General features: G+C 63.3%; 2 protein-coding genes across 6 annotated transcripts; one reads left to right on the top strand and one right to left on the bottom strand.

Moving 5' to 3' along the window:
- Positions 1-813: 813 nt before the first annotated feature.
- Positions 814-4,854, bottom strand: GTPBP3 (GTP binding protein 3, mitochondrial). The gene is made up of 9 exons (XM_046671575.1): positions 4,393-4,854; positions 3,811-4,064; positions 3,611-3,697; positions 3,328-3,530; positions 3,075-3,147; positions 2,840-2,983; positions 2,503-2,668; positions 1,728-2,006; positions 814-1,545 (listed from the first exon to the last, which is right to left on the bottom strand). The coding sequence occupies exons 1-9, from the start codon at positions 4,443-4,445 to the stop codon at positions 1,320-1,322; spliced, it is 1,485 nt and encodes a 494-aa protein (XP_046527531.1). The 5' UTR covers positions 4,446-4,854; the 3' UTR covers positions 814-1,319.
- A 1,138-nt stretch (positions 4,855-5,992) lies between these two features.
- ANO8 (anoctamin 8) lies at positions 5,993-15,697 on the top strand. 5 transcript variants are annotated; one of them, XM_046671571.1, is made up of 18 exons: positions 5,993-6,398; positions 7,165-7,275; positions 7,386-7,518; positions 7,701-7,839; positions 7,920-8,016; positions 8,657-8,776; positions 8,887-9,014; positions 9,112-9,273; positions 9,590-9,742; positions 9,846-9,972; positions 10,079-10,134; positions 10,221-10,295; positions 11,029-11,835; positions 12,056-12,247; positions 12,368-12,496; positions 12,575-12,685; positions 13,530-14,190; positions 15,038-15,697. In XM_046671571.1, exons 1-18 carry the CDS (start codon positions 6,293-6,295, stop codon positions 15,397-15,399), a joined length of 3,669 nt encoding a protein of 1,222 aa, XP_046527527.1. In that variant the 5' UTR covers positions 5,993-6,292; the 3' UTR covers positions 15,400-15,697. The 5 variants fall into 5 exon arrangements, with proteins under 5 accessions (XP_046527527.1, XP_046527525.1, XP_046527528.1 ...); XM_046671569.1 differs by having other exon boundaries at positions 5,994-6,398; positions 12,365-12,496; XM_046671570.1 differs by having other exon boundaries at positions 5,996-6,398; positions 8,660-8,776; positions 12,365-12,496.
- Positions 15,698-17,696: the final 1,999 nt, after the last annotated feature.

Genomic DNA, 17,696 nt, shown 5'->3' with positions numbered 1-17,696 from the left:
TCAGACAAGGGGTTAATCTCCAGAATATATAAAGAACTCACACAGCTCAACAACCAAAACCAAACAACTTAATCAAAAACTAGGCAGAGGATATGAACAGACATTTTTCCAAAGATATATAGATGGCCAACAGGCACATGAAAAGATGTTCAACATCGCTAATCATCGGGAAATGCAAATCAAAAGTATACTAAGACATCACCTTACACCCATCAGAATGGCTATAATCAGCAAGACAAAAAACAACAAATGTTGCAGAGGGTGTGGAGAAAAGGGAACCCTCTCACAGCGCTGGTGGGAATGCAAACACGTGCAGCCACTATGGAAAACAGTATGGAGATTCCTCAAAACATTAAAAATAGAAATACCATATGACTATCCCACTACTGGGTATTTATCCAAAGAATATGCAAACACTAATGCAGAAAGATCTCCGCCACCCCATGTTCACGGCAGCACTGTTCACAATAGCCGACACTTGGAAGCAACCCAAGTGCCCATCGACAGATGAATGGATAAAGATGTGGGATATTCATACAACGGAATACTACTCAGCAAGAAAAAAGGACAAAATTGTCCTATGTGCAACAACATAGATGGACCTCGAGGGTATTATGTTAAGCAAAATAAGCCAAACAAAGCAAGACAAACACTGTATGATTTCATTCATATGTGGAAGATAAAACTAACAGAAAGAGATCAGTGGTTACCAGAGGGGAAGGGGGTTGGGAGGTAGGCATAAGGGTTAAAGGGACACATATATATGGTGACTGACAAATAATAATGTACAACTAAAACATAAACAATGCTATAAACCATTCTGACCTCAATATAATAAAAAATAAAACACAATTTATGTATAAAATGCAAGACAAAACATATTTTACAGGTGCAGCCACAAGAATACAAACACACAGAGAAAGTTCTGGAAGGACACAAGTTAAGCCATGACCCCAGGGAAGGTCAAACCCAGGGGAGGTTTAAACATTTCCAGATCACCTGAGTTTTTCACATTCCTTGGGTACTTGCAAAATTTAAAGTCATGAAACAAAAACCCTGAGACCCTCCGAGCTTCGTCCCAACTCTCTACTCCTACTTCCCCAGCATCAGGTGCCCAGAGAGACTTCCTTCAGTCCTACTCCTGGACCTGCGCGCCCAACAAGTCGCCCCCAGCCGCATCTGGCCAACAACAGGGGCTTCACCGTTTGGGGTCAAGTTCTTCCCCCAGGGGATGAGAGTCCACTTGGCCTAAGCTGTTCTCAGATGTCTCATAGCTTCCGGGCGTCCACCCAGCCTGGGTCCGAGCTTCGCCAATCCCCTTATTTTCCCACGCAGAAGTCCCGGAAGATGAGGTCCAGGATCTCCTCGGTGCCCCCTCCACCGGTGAGACGAGTCAGGTGCCCCCGGGCGACCCGCAGCGCCTCGGCCGCCAGAGCCAGGTCTTTCGCCTGCTTGTAGAGGCCGAGGGCGTCCAGGCAGCTCTGGAGGTGATGCTGGTGCCTTGCGCGCGTCAGCAGCGGTGGGCCTGTGGCCGGGTCCCCGCATCTGGAAGGAAAAAGACCGTCTTTTTCCAACTTCACAACTACTATTCGAAGGGAGGTGATCCGTACCCATTTTGCAGATATAAACTGAGCCTGCGGGGCAGTCATGCGCCCAAAGCCAGGGGCTCAGCCCCCACTTGAACCTGGGTGAAGGGAGGCTGTGGGACGGGCGAGAGGGGGGCTCACACTTCAGCCAGCTCCTTCCTCAGCGCCTCCAAGAGGCCGTCCAGCCCCTCCCCGGTCAGGCAGGACAGCAGCAAGTGAGGGGGCACGTCAGGACTGGGCTCTGGGCCCCCCGGGAGCAGCAGGTCTGACTTGTTCAGGACCAGCAGGAGGCGCTGGCTGCTCCCGTTGGGGCTCTGGGCTCCCGCAGGGGTGACAACCATGTCCAGGAAGTTGCAGCTGGACGGAGAGGCCAAGTCAGAGGCGTCCAGCACAGCCAGAATGAGGTCAGCCTGCTCCAGTCTGGGAAGGAAGGGAGAACCAGGTGAGCGGGAGAACCCACTGAGCAGAGCCCGGGGAGGTGAGCAATTGAGGGCATCGGGCGGGGCGGAGAGCGAGGGGCGGGGCAGACCCGGGGGCGGGGCGGAGAGCAAGGGGCGGGGCAGACCCGGGGGGGGGGGGAGAGCGGGGGGCGGGGTGGAGAGCAAGGGGCAGGGCAGACCTGGGGCGGGGCGGAGAGCGAGGGGCGGGGAGGAGAGCGAGGGGCGAGGCAGACTCGGGGGGCGGGGTGGAGAGCAAGGGGTGGGGCAGACTCGGGGGGGCGGGATGGAGAGCGAGGGGCGGGGCGGAGAGCGAGGGGCGAGGCAGAGGCCGAACTCCAAGGGCTGCCCTCCCCAAATCACGGAGTCCCCATGGTTAAGGGAGCTTAGCAGCCTTTTCTGATTCAGGAAGAAAGAAAAATAAATGCAACAGAGGAAAACAACAGAGGAAAGGCCCCGTTTTCCACCTGCCCGCCCACCTCTCACGGGCGCGCCGCACACCCTCCTGCTCCACGGGCCCCACGCCCTCCCGCAAGCCCGCCGTGTCGCTCAGCAGTGCTGGGAACCCGGCCAGGTCCACAGGGGTCTCCAGCACGTCGCGGGTGGTCCCTGGCTCAGGGGACACAATGGAAACAGGTTTCCGGCCTGGGGGGAGAGGGTCAGAGAATGAGGGTGCAGGAGTGAGACAGCCCCTCCCTCAAGCTCTCCCTCCCCCGCCCAGCGCCAGACTGAGCTTGCGTCCTCCCTGGCCCCTTCCTTACACCGGAACGACAGCTCCCCAGCTCCTGGCCCCGCCCCTGCCCACCTCCCACGCACTGAGTAAGTTCACCAGGCTGCTCTTGCCGGCGTTGGGGGGTCCCGCAACCACTACGTGCGCCCCTGAGCGGAGCCTCTGTCCGCGCCTGGCATCTCGAAGGTGTGCGCCCAGTGCCACCTCCAGCTCCCGCACTTCGCTGTCAGCTGTGGGTGGAGGAAGCAGAGGGAGGAAGTGAGGGGGCTTCTGGGGGCTGAGATGCCAGGTGTCCCAACCCCGCACCCCAGGCAGACCCACCTCGCTCCAGGACTCCCTCCTCCAGATTGTCATCCTCACCAAAGTCGATATAGGCCTCCACATGGGCCAGAGCCTGGGGGACGGGAAGTAGGTAGTGTGATCACCCAGGAACCCACACCCGACCCGCCAATTTGCCCAGATCCAGCCCAACCTAACGGGCCAGATTGGCGGCTTACAGACAACAGGCTCCCACGCAGGGGATGGAAGGGGGCGGGGGGCTCTGAGGCAAAGAACCGGCAAATAGAGGACTTGCCTTAGTGAGGGTCTCGGCCCAGCTGCGGCAGAGGTGGCCCAGCTCCCCGTCCAGCTGCCTGAGGGCTTGCCGCCGCTGAGCCTCGGTTTCCGCATGGATCAGATCCGCCAGCCCTTCCACCTCGGTCAGACTCAGCTTCCCGTGGGCGAACGCCCGCCTGGTGAACTCGCCTGCCTCGGCCGGCCGCAGCCCTGGCACACTGCCTGAGGGAAGGTCGCGGGTACTGAGCTCCCTTGCCCTCACGCAGGCCGCTGGCAGATAGCACCCAAGGCTGCAGACTCACCCAGGGCCTGCAGGACACCACTCACCACGGCCGGGCCTCCATGCACGTGGAACTCTGCGCAGTCCTCACCCGTGAAACTCTGGGGACCTCGTGAGGCGAGAAGAGGGGACTCAGGAGGAGGATACAGCCTGGGCAAACGCCTGGAGTGGGTAAACTGGGTCATGGGGGCTACAGTAGGTTCGAGATCTGGAGTCCCTCACCTGGAAACCAGAGCACCAGCGCGCGGTCCAACGGCTCCCCAGTGCGGGGGTCGCTGAGCAGCCGCAGGCAGGCGCTGCGGGGCGGGGGTACGTCCCGGGGCGCCGTGAGGCTCCGGAGGGCGTGGCCGCTGGCGGGGCCGCTGGTCCGAATCACTGCGATGCCACAGCGGCCTTGGCCGGAGCTCAGCGCGAAGATGGTGGCCCCGGAGCCGGGGGCCGGGGCGCCGCTTGCCTGGCGCATGCACGATCTGGGACTGGAGAGGAGGAGAGTCAATGCATCTGGGATGATCTGCGGCAGGAGCAGGTGGATCGAGGGCTCGCCGGTCGGGAGATGCCCCAAGTGGAGGCGCTGGGGCAGGGACAGCTTGGAGGGGCTGAGGCGGGAGGGTGCCCAGATTGAGGTCTCTGAGAGCAGAAGTTGACCCAGATGTGGGCTCTGTGGCACGGGGATGGACAGATTGGGACTTGGAAGAAAACGAAAGGCGGTTCGGCCGCAGGGAAATGGGCCCCCAGGTCCCAGGGAGAGTTTGGGGCCCAAGCAGCGCCCCACGCCCTCACACCCCTTTCCCCGGGTCGCCTCACCTGCGAGGCCCATGTGCCGCCCAGGTTACCAGGGTCCACAGTCCCCGCCACATGGATTCACAACCAGCGACCCGCCCGACCGCCCTGCCTGGGAAGCTTCAAGGCCGGGCAGGAGGCCCCGCCCACCCTGCGGCGGGCTGCACGCGGCGGGGTGCAGCGAAATGGCGCTCCCCCGGCAACATTAGACCGAGTTTTTAGGATCCTAGAGCGGCGGGGAAATCCGAGACACCGGAAATGACGGGTGGAAGGACAGGGCTTGCCTCAAGGCCGTGGGAATTACAACAAGATACGGGTTCGAGTCCCGTTATTTCCATCTGGCCACTCCGTAGCCTTAGGCGACACAAGAGCGTCTCAGGGGCCGGGAGGGCTGGGTTCTGGGGAACCCACGCACTGGCCCTGGAAAAATCTTGTCCAAACTTCTGGGATTTCTACTCGTTTTCCCGGAACTCTCCAGCTTCTCGCCACTCCCCACCTTTCCCTCCGGCCTCTCCCTTGGCCTCGGATACCCTTGACTTGACAAATTCATCCTCAGGGTCTAGCTCCAAGGTCCCCTCCACCAGGAAGGCTTCCTGGAACTCCCGCACAGCCCTCTGTCTCTTCTGGGCTTCCATGGCGCAGGCCTGTTCGTGCAGAGCTGAGTGTCCGCTCTGTGTCTGGCTTCCCGAAAACCAGGCAGGGCAGCCTCGGAGATGACTTTCGGGTTAAGCCAGGACAGCGCAGGGGCGCGGAAAAACGCGCTGAGGGTGGAATTCCAGGCACCGGCTGGGCGGGTCTCCGGGGGCGCTTTCGCACGGCCGATTCTCTGGCTCTTGGACGGAGCGGGCGGGCGGCGCACCTGCACTTTGGGAAAAATCGGTCGGACAGACTAGAGTTTTAATCCCTCTGTGCCCGCCCTGCTCAATTTTTTCATCAGTAAAAGGGACGATGACGTTCGCCGTCTCCGAGCTGTTGGAGCTGTCACAGGTATACATCAAATGCCTATTGTGTGCGCCTTCCTCGCTGGACTCCCAGCCTAAGGGAGGAGGCTACTGAGGATGGTCAAGGGTCCGGGTGCCAGACAAAATACTGAACGCCTAGTTAAATGTGAATTTCAGATAAACAACGGATAACGTTTTAGTATAACTATGTCCCGTGTATTATTTGAGAGGTATCTCAATAAAATTTTAATAATAAAAATTTATTCGTTTATCTGAAATTCACCCTTAACTGGGAGAGCTGTATTTTTACTTGCTAAACTTGGCAAGTCTACCGGGTCCTCTCTGAGGTACACCCTGAAGAGTGCGGGGGTTAACTGGACGAAGAGGCGTGAGGAGTGTCCTAGGCAGCGGAACTGCATGCGCTAAGGTCCTGAGGCAGGACCTGCTATGGTTATTTCTGCGCATCCCTGCTGTGGTGGTTGAAGTTATTGCTCCCCGGAATCTCGCCCGACCAGGCCCGCCCTCTCCCACGTCCTGCCCAAGTGAAATCACGCCCATCTCCGATTCCACACCGCACCTTTGTAGATGGGGAAACTAAGGCTGAGAATCCAGGCCCGGGGCGGGCGGGGACGAGACCCAGAATACCGCGCGGGCGGGGACAAGGAGGAGAATGCACCTTCGGTGCGGGCGGGGACGAGCACCAGAGAGCAAGGTTGGCGGGCGAGAACGAAACCCACAAAACGACACGGGCGGAGTCGAGAACCCAAAAGCGACGCGCACGGGGCCGAGGAGGAGACTCGAGGTTTGGCGCGGGCGGGGACGAGAAGCAGCGCTCGGGCACGCGGGGACGGCGGCCGGCGCGGGCGGGCGGGCGCGGCCTTTGTCTCCTCCTCCGGCGCGCTCCTCGGCTGCGCCGGCCCCATGAGCCCGCGGCCCCCCGGCGCCCGGGCCGCCCGCAGCCCCTGACCTGATCTGCCCTCACCATGGCCGAAGCCACCTCAGGCGCCGGGGGCACGTCCGTGGAGGGCGAGCGCGGCAAGAGGCCCCCGCCGGAGGGCGAGCCCGCAACCCCGGCGTCCGGAGTTCTGGGTATGTGTGCGGCGGCCGCATCGCACAGGGTTGCAGGTGCCTGGGGTGCGCGCGGCGGCCAGACGGGGAGGGGGATTGGGGTCAGCTGTCCCAGGCTTGGAGTCCACTCCAGGGGCCGGCTCCTCCCAGCACTGCGGCTGCGGCCGGGCGGGCGCGGCGGAGCCCGTGCAGCGGGCGGGGGTCCCGGCGCAGAGACACGGACACGCCCCTTCGAGAGCCCTGGCCGGAGGCTGAGTCCGGTCACCCCCTGGGCTACCAGATCTCGGCCGGGCGGGAATGCGCTTGAGAGAGCCTCTCCGCAGAGGATATAGAATCATAGGTCCTGGGTTCGAATCTCAGCTCGGCTCTGTGACCTTGGGCGTGTGACTTACACGCTCTGGGCCTCAGTTTCCTCACCTGCGAAATGGGGTGAGAACCACACCCAGCTGTGAGGACGTGCTGACATAATGTGGTGAAGAACTCAGGGCTGTTAGTGAGCGCCCCATCGATTGTGGTTTTGGAGGCGGAGCTGGGCCTCAAGAATGAGTAAGATTTGTAAGGGAGAACCTGGGGGAAGGGCATTCCTGGGGAGGGCCTGGCTGGTGCAAGGACATGGAGAGAAGGAAGCAAGCCAAGCCAGAGCTAGCAGCGCCTTGAATGCCAGGCTGAGTGCCGAGGAGCCCTGGCGAGTGTATGAGCAGGGACGAGGGCTGGAAAGATCCACACTGGAGGGAGGAGTCTGAGTCCACAAGTGGCCTGACCCCGGCCTGTCTCGCCTGCCCCCCAGATAAGCTTTTTGGGAAGCGGCTCTTGCAGGCGGGTCGATACCTGGTGTCCCACAAAGCGTGGATGAAGACGGTGCCCACGGAGAACTGCGATGTATTGATGACCTTCCCAGGTACCCGTGCCCATCTGCCCAGGGCCCAGACTGGGCTCCCCAGAGTGGGAGTCTGTAGGAGGCCTCAGACCACTTGTGGCAAGAGCCATCAGTCCCTGTGCCCTTGGCAGACACAACTGATGACCACACACTGCTGTGGCTGCTGAACCACATCCGTGTGGGCATCCCTGAGCTCATCGTGCAAGTCCGCCACCACCGCCACACGCGTGCCTATGCCTTCTTCGTCACCGCCACGTATGAGAGGCGAGTCCCTGTCCCTGGCTTCTTGCTTACCCTGTCACCCAGCTCCTCGCCCTTACGAGCTCTAATTGCAAGGTCAGGCCGCCCTGCATTTGTCCCAGGCGGCTGCCAGGTGCACTATCCCTAGCTCCAGGATAGTGAGCCAGGGTCTCCCCACTGATCCACCTCCCCTGCCCTTCCTGCAGCCTACTCCGAGGGGCCGACGAGCTGGGTCTGCGCAAGGCAGTGAAGGCCGAGTTTGGTGGGGGCACCCGCAGCTTCTCTTGCGAGGAGGACTTCATCTACGAGAATGTGGAGAGTGAGATGCGCTTCTTCACCTCCCAGGTGTGGCAGCCTCCGGCCCCCAGCGCGCATCCCTAGCACGTGGGCTGCGGCTCCCTGTGCTCATGCCCTGTCCCCTGCAGGAGCGCCAGAGCATCATCCGCTTCTGGCTGCAGAACTTGCGAGCCAAGCAGGGCGAGGCTCTGCACAATGTGCGCTTTCTGGAGGACCAGCCAATCAGTGAGTGAGGCGGGGCCAACCCCCCCAATCACATGTGGGGAGTTGGGTGGGGCTCTCAGGACAGCCTATCAAGGCATGAATACAGGGTCTAAGTCCAACCTATCAGGCTAGTGAAGAGTTGGGCGGGGCCTGGAGATAGGTTAATCAATAAACTGAAGGGGTGTGGCCTTAGCGAAGGGGTGGGGCTTATCCCCTGGGAGGCAGGTCCACGAGAAACCCTTTTCTGGGTCTAGGATAAAGCAGGGGCAGGACCATCGACAGCACTCCATGTACTGTGTGGTGCGGCCCTGGGCCTCAGTTTCTCCTCCAGGAAATCAGCCGCGACAAGCTCACCTTCTGACACCAACTTTGCACCATTCCTAAGGATTTGGAGCAATACACTGAAGCCAAGTGGCTTTGTTTAAAAACATGGTTCACCACAGGGAACCCCCCCCCCAGGTTTCCTGCACCCTTCCCTGCCTGCCCCTGCACCTCCCAAATTCTGAAGAACCAGATATTCCATCTACCCAGAACTCCTCCCCTGGGAGACCCTCTGTGGGTTTAAGAGCAGGTGACGAGCTGTGACTTGGGTTTCAGCCAAGGCGGGCTGGGCAGGCTAGGTACAGGCAGAGGCCAGGGGTCACCCATTCTTATTGCCCAGCAGTCCCTGAGCTGGCAGCCCGCGGGATCATCCAGCAGGTGTTCCCAGTCCATGAGCAGCGCATCCTGAACCGCCTCATGAAGTCATGGGTGCAGGCTGTGTGTGAAAACCAGCCTCTAGGTGCGGCCCTGGCCGGGCGGGGGTGGGGGGGATGGTGGTGAGGGGGGTGCAGGGGGCGGGAGTCCCAGGAAGCAGGGAGGGCTCACCGGGACCCTCTGTCCCCCTGGCAGACGAGATCTGCGACTACTTTGGCGTGAAGATTGCCATGTACTTCGCCTGGCTGGGCTTCTATACATCGGCGATGGTGTACCCGGCTGTTTTTGGCTCTGTCCTGTATACATTCACAGAAGCCGATCAGGTGCTGGGCGTGGGCCGGGCAGGGGTTGCGGTGCCCGAGACACCCTCCTCCCTGGGCCAGCCTGGCCAACAGGTCCGCCCCCCTCTGCCATCTCCAGACAAGCCGGGATGTCTCCTGTGTGGTCTTTGCCCTCTTCAACGTGGTCTGGTCAACGCTGTTCTTAGAGGAGTGGAAACGGAGGGGGGCGGAGCTGGCCTACAAGTGGGGGACGCTGGACTCACCCGGGGAAGCTGTGGAGGAGCCACGACCCCAGTTCAGGGTCAGTCGGGAGGGGCCTGAATCCAAGGACTCCGAAAATGGGGTAAAGCAGAAAACACACTGGGCCAGGGGCACTGCAGGAGCCCAGATGGGGAGGCGTGAAATAGGGCTGCAGCGTCAAAAGGGTATGCCAGGTGGGGGCCTGCATGCTGGAGGGGGAGGGTGGGACCCTGGATTCGAGGGACTGGGAAGGATGCCCTAGGCGGGGCGCTGAGAGAGCAAAGGCTGGCGGAGGAATCTGGGCGGAGGGTTGGGAAGGTTGCGCGGCGCAGGGCAGCCCCTAGGGCCTCACGCTGGGCCCGGGCGCCTTCTGCCAGGGCGTGCGCCGCATCAGCCCCGTGACGCGGGCGGAGGAGTTCTACTACCCACCCTGGAAGCGGCTGCTCTTCCAGCTGCTCGTGAGCCTCCCCTTGTGCCTCACCTGCCTGGCCTGCGTGTTCCTGCTCATGCTCGGCTGCTTCGAGCTGCAGGTGACCACTGGCCCCCGCCCTGGCCCCGACCTGGTGACCACCTGCCCAGGTCGGCACCGAGCGGAGCCCTGCTGCCGGGTGACCACGAACCCCTGCCCCGCAGGAGCTGGTGCTGAGTGTGCGGGGGCTGCCCCGCCTCGCCCGCTTCCTGCCCAAGGTCGTGCTGGCCCTGCTGGTCAGCGCCAGCGCTGAGGGTTACAAGAAGCTCGCCATCTGGCTGAACGACATGGGTATGCCCGGAGGGGAGGGCCCGCTGCCCGCCACCCTGCACCGGGGGAGGTGCCTACTGCCCGCGGGGATGTGGGTCACGCCCTCACTCGCCCCCTTGGCCTCCAGAGAATTACCGGCTGGAGAGCTCCTATGAGAAGCACCTCATCATCAAGGTCGTCCTGGTGAGTGGCGGCCAGCAGGCGGGCAGGGGCTGCGTGGGCTCCTGGGGCCGGGGTGACAGTGACCGCCCGCCTCCCTGCCGCTGCAGTTCCAGTTCGTCAACTCCTACCTGAGCCTATTCTACATCGGCTTCTACCTCAAGGACATGGAGCGCCTGAAAGAGGTGAGGCCCCCGCCCCAGGCAGCACCCCCATGGCGGCCAGCGCAGGCCGGACCTGGCCAAAGGGGTCCATGGGCTCTCCAGCCCCTCCCCCCCCTCCTCCATCCTTCTCTCCTCTCTGTCCGTCTGTCCGTCCGTGCGTCCTCTCTCTGCCTGTCACCTCCCTATCTGTCGTCCACCTGTCCGTCGGTCCCTCCACAGCTCCTGCTCGTCCTGTCCCTGTCCCAGAGCCTCGAGCGGCAGCTTCAGGCGGTGCTGGTCCCGCTCGTGGCCCTGCGGTTCCGCCTGCTCCTTCTCTCCCTCCGGGGCCTCCTGCTCATGGCCCGGGCCAAAGTACGGGCAGATGGCGAGCCCACCAGGCCTCGCCGGGGTGGGCAGCGGGGCTGTGCTGGGGCCTCACCCCAAGCCGAGGGGGCATGCTCCGAGGGGCTGGGGCTGTGCTGACAGAGTGCAGGTGGCAGGGACCCGTTAAGGCCCCAGGCCCCAGCTGAGCCTCCAGGCAGCGCTGTAAGTAGGGAGGCCTGGAGCCTGGGTGGGTGGAGAGGCACAGGGGCGCCCAGGCGGTGGTTCTGTGGCAGGTGAGAGTGACATGCTGAGGCGCGGGCCTCCATGTCCAGGGACATCTAAAGAAGCAGAAACAGGAATTGGGTTCAGGGCAAGTGTCTGGAAACATGCTCTGGGAGGGTGGGTGCCCAGAGCCCTGCCTGCCCCCCATGTGGCCTCTCTCCACCCCTAGATGCTGGCCACTCTGCTGATCACCCGCCAGTTCCTCCAGAATGTGCGCGAGGTCCTGCAGCCACACCTGTACCGGCGGCTGGGCCGCGGCGAGCTCGGCCTGAGGGCAGCCTGGGAGTTGGCCCGAGCCCTGCTTGGCCTGCTGAGCCTCCGGCGCCCTGCGCCCCGCCGCCTTGAACCCCAGGCCGAAGAGGGGGGTGGCAGCAGCAGTGGCATGGGACGCAGGTGTCTCGGTAGAGGCTGTGGGGCCCCCGAGGAGGAAGAGGAGGCTACGGTGGAGCAGCGGCCAGCAGGGGAAGGTGGGGAGGTGGGGGACGGGCTGAGGGGGGACAAGGAGGAGGAGGAGGAGGAGGAGGAAGACGACGACGAGGAGGAGGAGGAAGAGGAGGGTGAGGAGGGCAGCCTCCTGGACTGTGGGCTCCGGCTGAAGAAGGTCAGCTTTGCTGAACGGGGGGCTGGGCGGCACCGGCCTGGCCCAAGCCCAGAGGCCCTCCTGGAGGAGGGGAGCCCCACGATGGTGGAGAAGGGGCTGGAGCCCGGTGTGTTCACACTGGCCGAGGAGGATGATGAGGCCGAGGGGGCTCCTGGCAGCCCTGAGCGGGAGCCCCCAGCCATCCTGCTCCGCCGGGCTGGGGGCGAGGGCCGTGACCAAGGGCCAGACGGGGGTGCAGACCCGGAGCCAGGATCAGGTGACTCAGCCCGGAGGCAGCGGCGGCAGAATCGGGCATCTTGGATCGACCCACCCGAGGAGGAATACTCACCTCAACTCACCCAGGCCGAGCTCGAGAGCTGTATGAAGAAGTACGAGGTAAGGAGAGCATCTGAGGATGGGCACAGGGCCCTCAGAGGCCGGGCACACAGTCTGAGGGTGGAGGGTGCTAGGGGCGATAATGGGCTCATGATGCGGTTGGGAACCTCCTGGATGAGGAGGCTCTGGGTCCTGCAGGATAATCTGGGGAGGTGGACTTGAAGAGAAGGTGGGGGTCTCAGGGAGGAGATGTCCTGGTCTGAGGGGTGCCCGCCTGCAGGACACGTTCCAGGACTACCAGGAGATGTTTGTGCAGTTTGGCTATGTTGTGCTGTTCTCGTCTGCCTTCCCGCTGGCTGCGCTGTGCGCTCTGGTCAACAACCTCATCGAGATCCGCAGCGACGCGCTCAAGCTGTGCACGGGGCTGCAGCGGCCCTTCGGGCAGCGGGTGGAGAGCATCGGCCAGTGGCAGGTGTGCGGAGGGCCGAGGGCTCTGAGCCAAGGCCCAGAGGGAGATGGGGTGCACCAGGGAAGAGCAGGAGGCCCCGGAGAGCAGCTGGAGCCTGCCTGAGCCCCGTGTCCCCCGCAGAAGGTGATGGAGGCCATGGGCGTCCTGGCAATCGTGGTCAACTGCTATCTCATCGGCCAGTGCGGGCAGCTGCAGCGCCTCTTCCCCTGGCTCAGCCCTGAGGCGGCCATCGTGTCCGTGGTGGTGCTAGAGGTGGGGCTGGCGGCGGGGCAGGGGCTGGGCAGCGGGCAGGCATCCCAGAGCCTGCAGCCTTCTCCTCTGTTGCCTCAGCACTTCGCTCTGCTCCTCAAGTACCTCATCCACGTGGCCATCCCCGACATCCCCGGCTGGGTGGCCGAGGAGATGGCCAAGCTCGAGTACCAGCGTCGGGAGGCCTTCAAGGTACGCAGGCTGGGGCCGGGCTCCGTTGCTCAGTGGGGCTTCTCCACGTCGCCAGGCTGGCGGCCAAGCCCTCAAAGGAGGGCAGATGCACAGAGCCCGGGGTAATAATTAGTGCTCCCAACAGGCCAGTCCCTTCCAGAATCCTGGTGGCATCCAGCACCAGGCTGGCACTCGTCGACATTCAGTCATCCGCCAGCTCTCCCGGCAGTGTCTCCTTCAGGGCCAGGGACACAGCATGCTTCCTAGAAGCCCAGCCTCTGCTGAGTTCCTCAGAAAGCTGCAGAGTGGGCCAAGGAGCTCACCGGCGCCGACCGGTGGAGCTCTCCGCGATGACCGAATGTTCTGTATCCACGCTGTCCGTGTAGCCTCTCACTACAGGTGGCCAACAAGCACTGGTGCAGCTGAGAAACAGAATTTTTATTTGAATTATTTGAATTGATACTGACAAAGCCACGTGTGGCTACTGGCTGTGGGACTGGCCAGTGTGGACTCTGTTCTGCGCCAGTCACGGCTCTGTCTCTCGCAGGTTCTGCAGAAAGCAGAGGACCACTGAGGCCCAATATTTGTTTGCCCTCTCCTGGCACACTGTCTGGCACACTGCTGGGGACAGAGGTGGTGGCCAGTAAACGTCCCAATCTCAATTCTCAGTACTGCTGTGGGTCTAGGGATGCAGTTAGCGCCAAATAAGCATTTAGCCCTCTCCCCACTTCTGCGTAGACCCAGTGTGGGTCTGGTAGTGCAGCTGGCACCTAATAAGCATTTAGAGCTCCCCACCACATAGAACACCCACGTGGGCCTGGGCCCCTCCTCCCAGGCCCCCGTAACGTCTCCATTGTGTCCACAGAGACACGAGCGCCAGGCCCAGCACCGCTACCAGCAGCAGCAGCGGCGGCGGCGGGAGGAGGAGGAGCGCCAGCGCCACGCAGAGCATCACACCCGGCGGGAACGCGATGCCAGTGGCCGGGAGGAGGCACGGGCCGAGGGCTCCGGGCTGGACCCCACCGCCCCTGAGAAGGCCTCAGCCAAGGCCAAGGGCAGCGGGACGGGCGGCCACGGGCCAGAGCGGCCCAAGCGCCCGGGGTCCCTGCTGGCACCCAACAACGTCATGAAGCTGAAGCAGATCATCCCGCTGCAGGGCAAGTTCCTGTCGTCAGGGGCCACGGCCTCGCTGGCTGGGGCCGGCCCCACTGCCCGGCCGCCCCCCGCCCAGTCGCCCACAGGCAGTGACACCCGCCTGCCCGCCTTCCTCAGCTTCAAGTTCCTCAAGTCGCCTGAGACCCGGCGGGACCCTGAGCGCAGTCACTCCCCACCTAAGGCCTTCCACGCTGGCAAGCTCTTCCCCTTCGGTGGGGCCCGGGCTGAGGCCGGGTCCAACGGGGCAGGCGGGCAGGCGCGGCTGGATGGGACCCCTGGAGGTGGCAGTGGCCGGGCCCAGCGGAGTGGGCCGGCGGACGAGGCTGCGGCTGAGGAGCCAGACGCCCCCCGGCCTGAAGAGGAAGGCTCAGGTCACAAGCTTTAACTCGGGGGTGGGGACTCCGGGCTGGGCTTTGGCACTAGGGGTGGGGTGGCCAGGCCAGGGGAGAGGGGTTGAAGGAGGCAGAGGAGGTCCGGTCTCTGGTACCGGCTGGGGACCTGGGCACATGGTACACGGAGCCTCTTGGTCAAAGCCTGCCAGTCTCTCCAGGACCCTGGAGAGCCTGGAGCCCCGTGCCTGACCCTCCTCACCCCCAGGGAGTGATTCCAAAGCCCCCTGTTCTAGGGCACCCAACCCGCCATGCTCTGGTACCAGGAGAGATGCGGGAGGCCCCTTCCCCACCTGGCCCAGCCTCTCCTGCCCCCACAAGACCCCACACTCAGCTCACTCTGGGGGACTGTACCCCAGGCCTCTATGCAAGTCTCCACCCCGTGGCCCAGCTGTTCGAGGAGGCCTTCCTTGGAGGCAGGGGCTGCGGCTGCCTCCCCGGCCTGGAGCTTGAGCTGCCCAGCCACAGGCTGCAACCACATTTGTGTGGAGCAGACTCGCGGGCCCCCACACCTGCCACCTTGCCCCTCCCAAGCCCAGCCAGGGGTCGAGCAGCCCATCCCCAGGAAGCCCAAGAGGTGGCAGCTGCAGCAGCAGGGACATAGATCAGAAGTCAGAGGGACTTCCTCAGACTGTCCTCTCCTCACAAAGGGGAGGGGCCCAGTGCCCAGAGGCAGGGGATGCACCCAAAGATGCCCACCCCTTGTCACTGATCAGAAGCAATAAGGCCCTCCATGTGCCTGGAAGCCCGGGAGGGAGCGCGGGCAGGGTCCCCAGCGGGCCCGGCGGCGGGGGCGGCACCCCCGGAACGGCCCCTCTCGCCTCCGCAGGGACAGCGCTGGCCCCCGCCCCGCGCACCCGCCGCAGCCGGAGCCCCGCGCCGCCGCCGCCGCCAACGCCGCTGCCCCGGCCCCCGACGCCGCCCGCCGGCTGCTGGCAGTGGGATGGGCCGTGGGGCTGCGGGGGCGAGAGCGCCGCCCCCCGCCAGGCCCCCACCGCCGCCGCCGCCGACTGCCCGCCCTGTGCCCTCGCCGGGCCCGCGCCCGGCCTCCAGCCCCTGCCGGGGGGCGCTAGCTTCTACAGCCTCCCGCCACCACCCCCCGAGCCCCTCGAGTCCCCCGAGCCCGCGGCGCCCTCGCCCAGCCCCAGCCCCAGTCCCCAGGCCGTGTGCTGGCCCGGCGGCTGGCACTAGCTGGGCCCGCCCGGCCTTCTCTTCTGTATGCAATAGCAGCCCCCGACGGGGCGACGCCGCCGGCCACCGCGCTTCGGCCACGGCCCCGGGATCAGCCACCCTCCCGAGGCAGGGCCGGGGCCGTGGCCCCCGATCTGCCGTTTTCCTTTCGACCAGGATGGGGGACACAAAAGGCAACCCCCAAAACCAACAGGAAACACACAGAATAGGCGATTATTTATTTGTTTTTAATTTATTTTGTCATATTTTTGTAAAACGGCAGAAATGCAATAAAGTCTATTTCAACAGTGCCTAAGGACAGAGCAGTGGAAGGGATTCCAGGGGCCCAGTGACCAGGTTGGCACAGGCTCTTTTGGGGCCTGGTAGGCCCAGGATAGGGGCCCCTCCCACTAAGAAGTGGGTCTCCAGGCCACAAATGGAAAACTCCAGACTGCTGCCTCTGAGATGACCCAGATTTGGGGGCCGACTCCAGGCCCAGGGCCCCTGGGAAGAGCTGCAGAGCCTCAGGCCCTGGCTTCAGGCTCCCAGACAAAGGAAGGAATCTCCAAGTGCTGGAAGGACTCAGCAGTTTGGGCACTGGGCCTGCGTCTTGGCCCTGCCGGGGCTGGGGTCGCGCAGTCCTCTCCGCCACACTTTCTGGCACACCCACTTCCTGGGCCATCATCTGAGGAGCTGGGGCCACGGGAAGAACTCGGGTGTGAGGATCAGAAGGCATCTGGTGCCCTTGTCTCCATGTTGAAGGGATGTGCATTCAGGGGTGGCATGGGGGAGTGGCTGGGATGCCCCACTGTGGGACAGCTGTCAGACCGAGTCACTGGGACTCTTCACTGTGTGATCAGGGGTGGAGGTGGCCTCTCCCACCTTCGAGCAGGTCCATATCCAAAGGCTCAGAGCCCAGTGGGCCCCGCCTCAGCACTGGGGGAACCCAAGGGGAGCCAGTGTGAGGAAAGGGCACTTTGGGGGGCTGTGAGAGAAGCCGGGGCTCACTGGTGGTAGAAGAGCAGCCTGTGCAAAGGCACAGAGGTGTGGGAAGGCAGAGTTTGGTGTGCAGGTGAGGAGAGGAGGGGGACCCCAAAAGCAGGCGGGGTTGGTGGAGGCAGGCTGAGGGGCCTGCTCTGGGGAGACCATAGGGAGGCCTGGGCAGGCCACAGCCACAGGACCACCGCCCCCACCGCGGACAGCATTGGCGGGAGATGGAACCCAGTCCCTCCAAGGGGGAGCTGGGGCTGGGGAGGCCTGGGTAAGCCTTGAGGAAAGACAGGGCACAGCCTGCTCGTGCTTTGCCCCATGGCCTCTGAAGTGCCTCCATCTTCTCAGTCACTAACACATGGCGATACCACGCACCTGCCCAGGTCAGACTGATCTCTGGGGCTGGGGACTCCACGTCGGTCTGAGAGCATCTGGGGACTCAGCCCACCCTGGCACGACCACGGTCCAGCTTGCATTTCCCAAGCATCTGCCTTGTGACACAGGGAGTGAACACAGGTGGAGGTACTGCCCAGAGCTGGGAGGCGAAGCCTCTTGGCCCCATGGCACAGCTGGACAGCCAACTGGAAGCTTCCACCCTGGGAGGTGCTGGGCAGCCCAGGCCCAAGCAGCCTGATTCAGGCTGGACACTCCACAGTGATAATCCAGGGCGGGCACCCTTCTGCGGCCTGGCACCTCCCCTAGCCCCACTGCTCAAGCCCTCCCCAGCCCCCACGCCCAGCACTCAGCCTCCACACCGTGGCCCAGCTGGGCTGGCGGGGGTGGGGGAGAAGCGGTATTCTCCCCGGCCCCGAGCTCACTGGTCAGGGCCTCTAACCTTCTGCCCAGAGCCCAAAAGCCCCCTACGTCCCCAAGCTCAGCCCCAAACCCAGCCCAGCTGGTGGCCTGTGAGTGGTCATGGAACTCGCCAACTGACGGCACCTAGGCAGGGAATTCCACGGCGCTCCGTGTGCCTGCTCGCTGAGCCAGGGGCACGTGAGGCCAGGCCACTGGGCTGTCTCCACAGTGGCTGGTGACCATGCCACCCTGCTCGCTGGTGTCCTGGACGTGGAATCAACCACAGCTCTGTCCTTGGCAACATGGACTGTGTCTCAGGGGTGTCCTGGTCCCTTGGCAGGTAAGGCAGCAGGGCAGGTCCAGGCAGGTCTTGGAGCTCAGTGAGGCAGCCGCAGCAGGCCCAAGAGAGAATCCAGCTGGTCCCAGGGCCCTGGCATGTGGGGGCCCCTTTCGGCTCCTCTTGGTGATGACAGGATGACTTTCAGTGGCTCCGTCCTCTGGGGCTGAGGCACACGGAGCAAAGACGCAAGGTC

The sequence above is a fragment of the Equus quagga genome, chromosome 9 (genome assembly GCF_021613505.1).
Source record: "Equus quagga isolate Etosha38 chromosome 9, UCLA_HA_Equagga_1.0, whole genome shotgun sequence".
NCBI lineage: Eukaryota > Metazoa > Chordata > Mammalia > Perissodactyla > Equidae > Equus > Equus quagga.
Note: the sequence above shows the minus strand (reverse complement) of the source record. Positions and strands in the feature narration are given on the sequence as shown.

Bases quoted from the DNA above. Each gene is read 5' to 3' on its own strand.
- ANO8 (XM_046671569.1), top strand. From the start codon at position 6,293: ATGGCCGAAGCCACCTCAGGCGCCGGGGGCACGTCCGTGGAGGGCGAG. The intron at 6,399-7,164 runs GTATGTGTGCGG...CCTGCCCCCCAG, and splicing joins CCCGGCGTCCGGAGTTCTGG to ATAAGCTTTTTGGGAAGCGG. The intron at 11,836-12,055 runs GTAAGGAGAGCA...GCCCGCCTGCAG, and splicing joins GCTGTATGAAGAAGTACGAG to GACACGTTCCAGGACTACCA.
- GTPBP3 (XM_046671575.1), bottom strand. From the start codon at position 4,445: ATGTGGCGGGGACTGTGGACCCTGGTAACCTGGGCGGCACATGGGCCT. The intron at 3,148-3,327 runs GCAAGTCCTCTA...CCCGTCCCCCAG, and splicing joins GGGCCGAGACCCTCACTAAG to GCTCTGGCCCATGTGGAGGC. The intron at 1,546-1,727 runs GTGAGCCCCCCT...TTTTCCTTCCAG, and splicing joins AGGAAGGAGCTGGCTGAAGT to ATGCGGGGACCCGGCCACAG.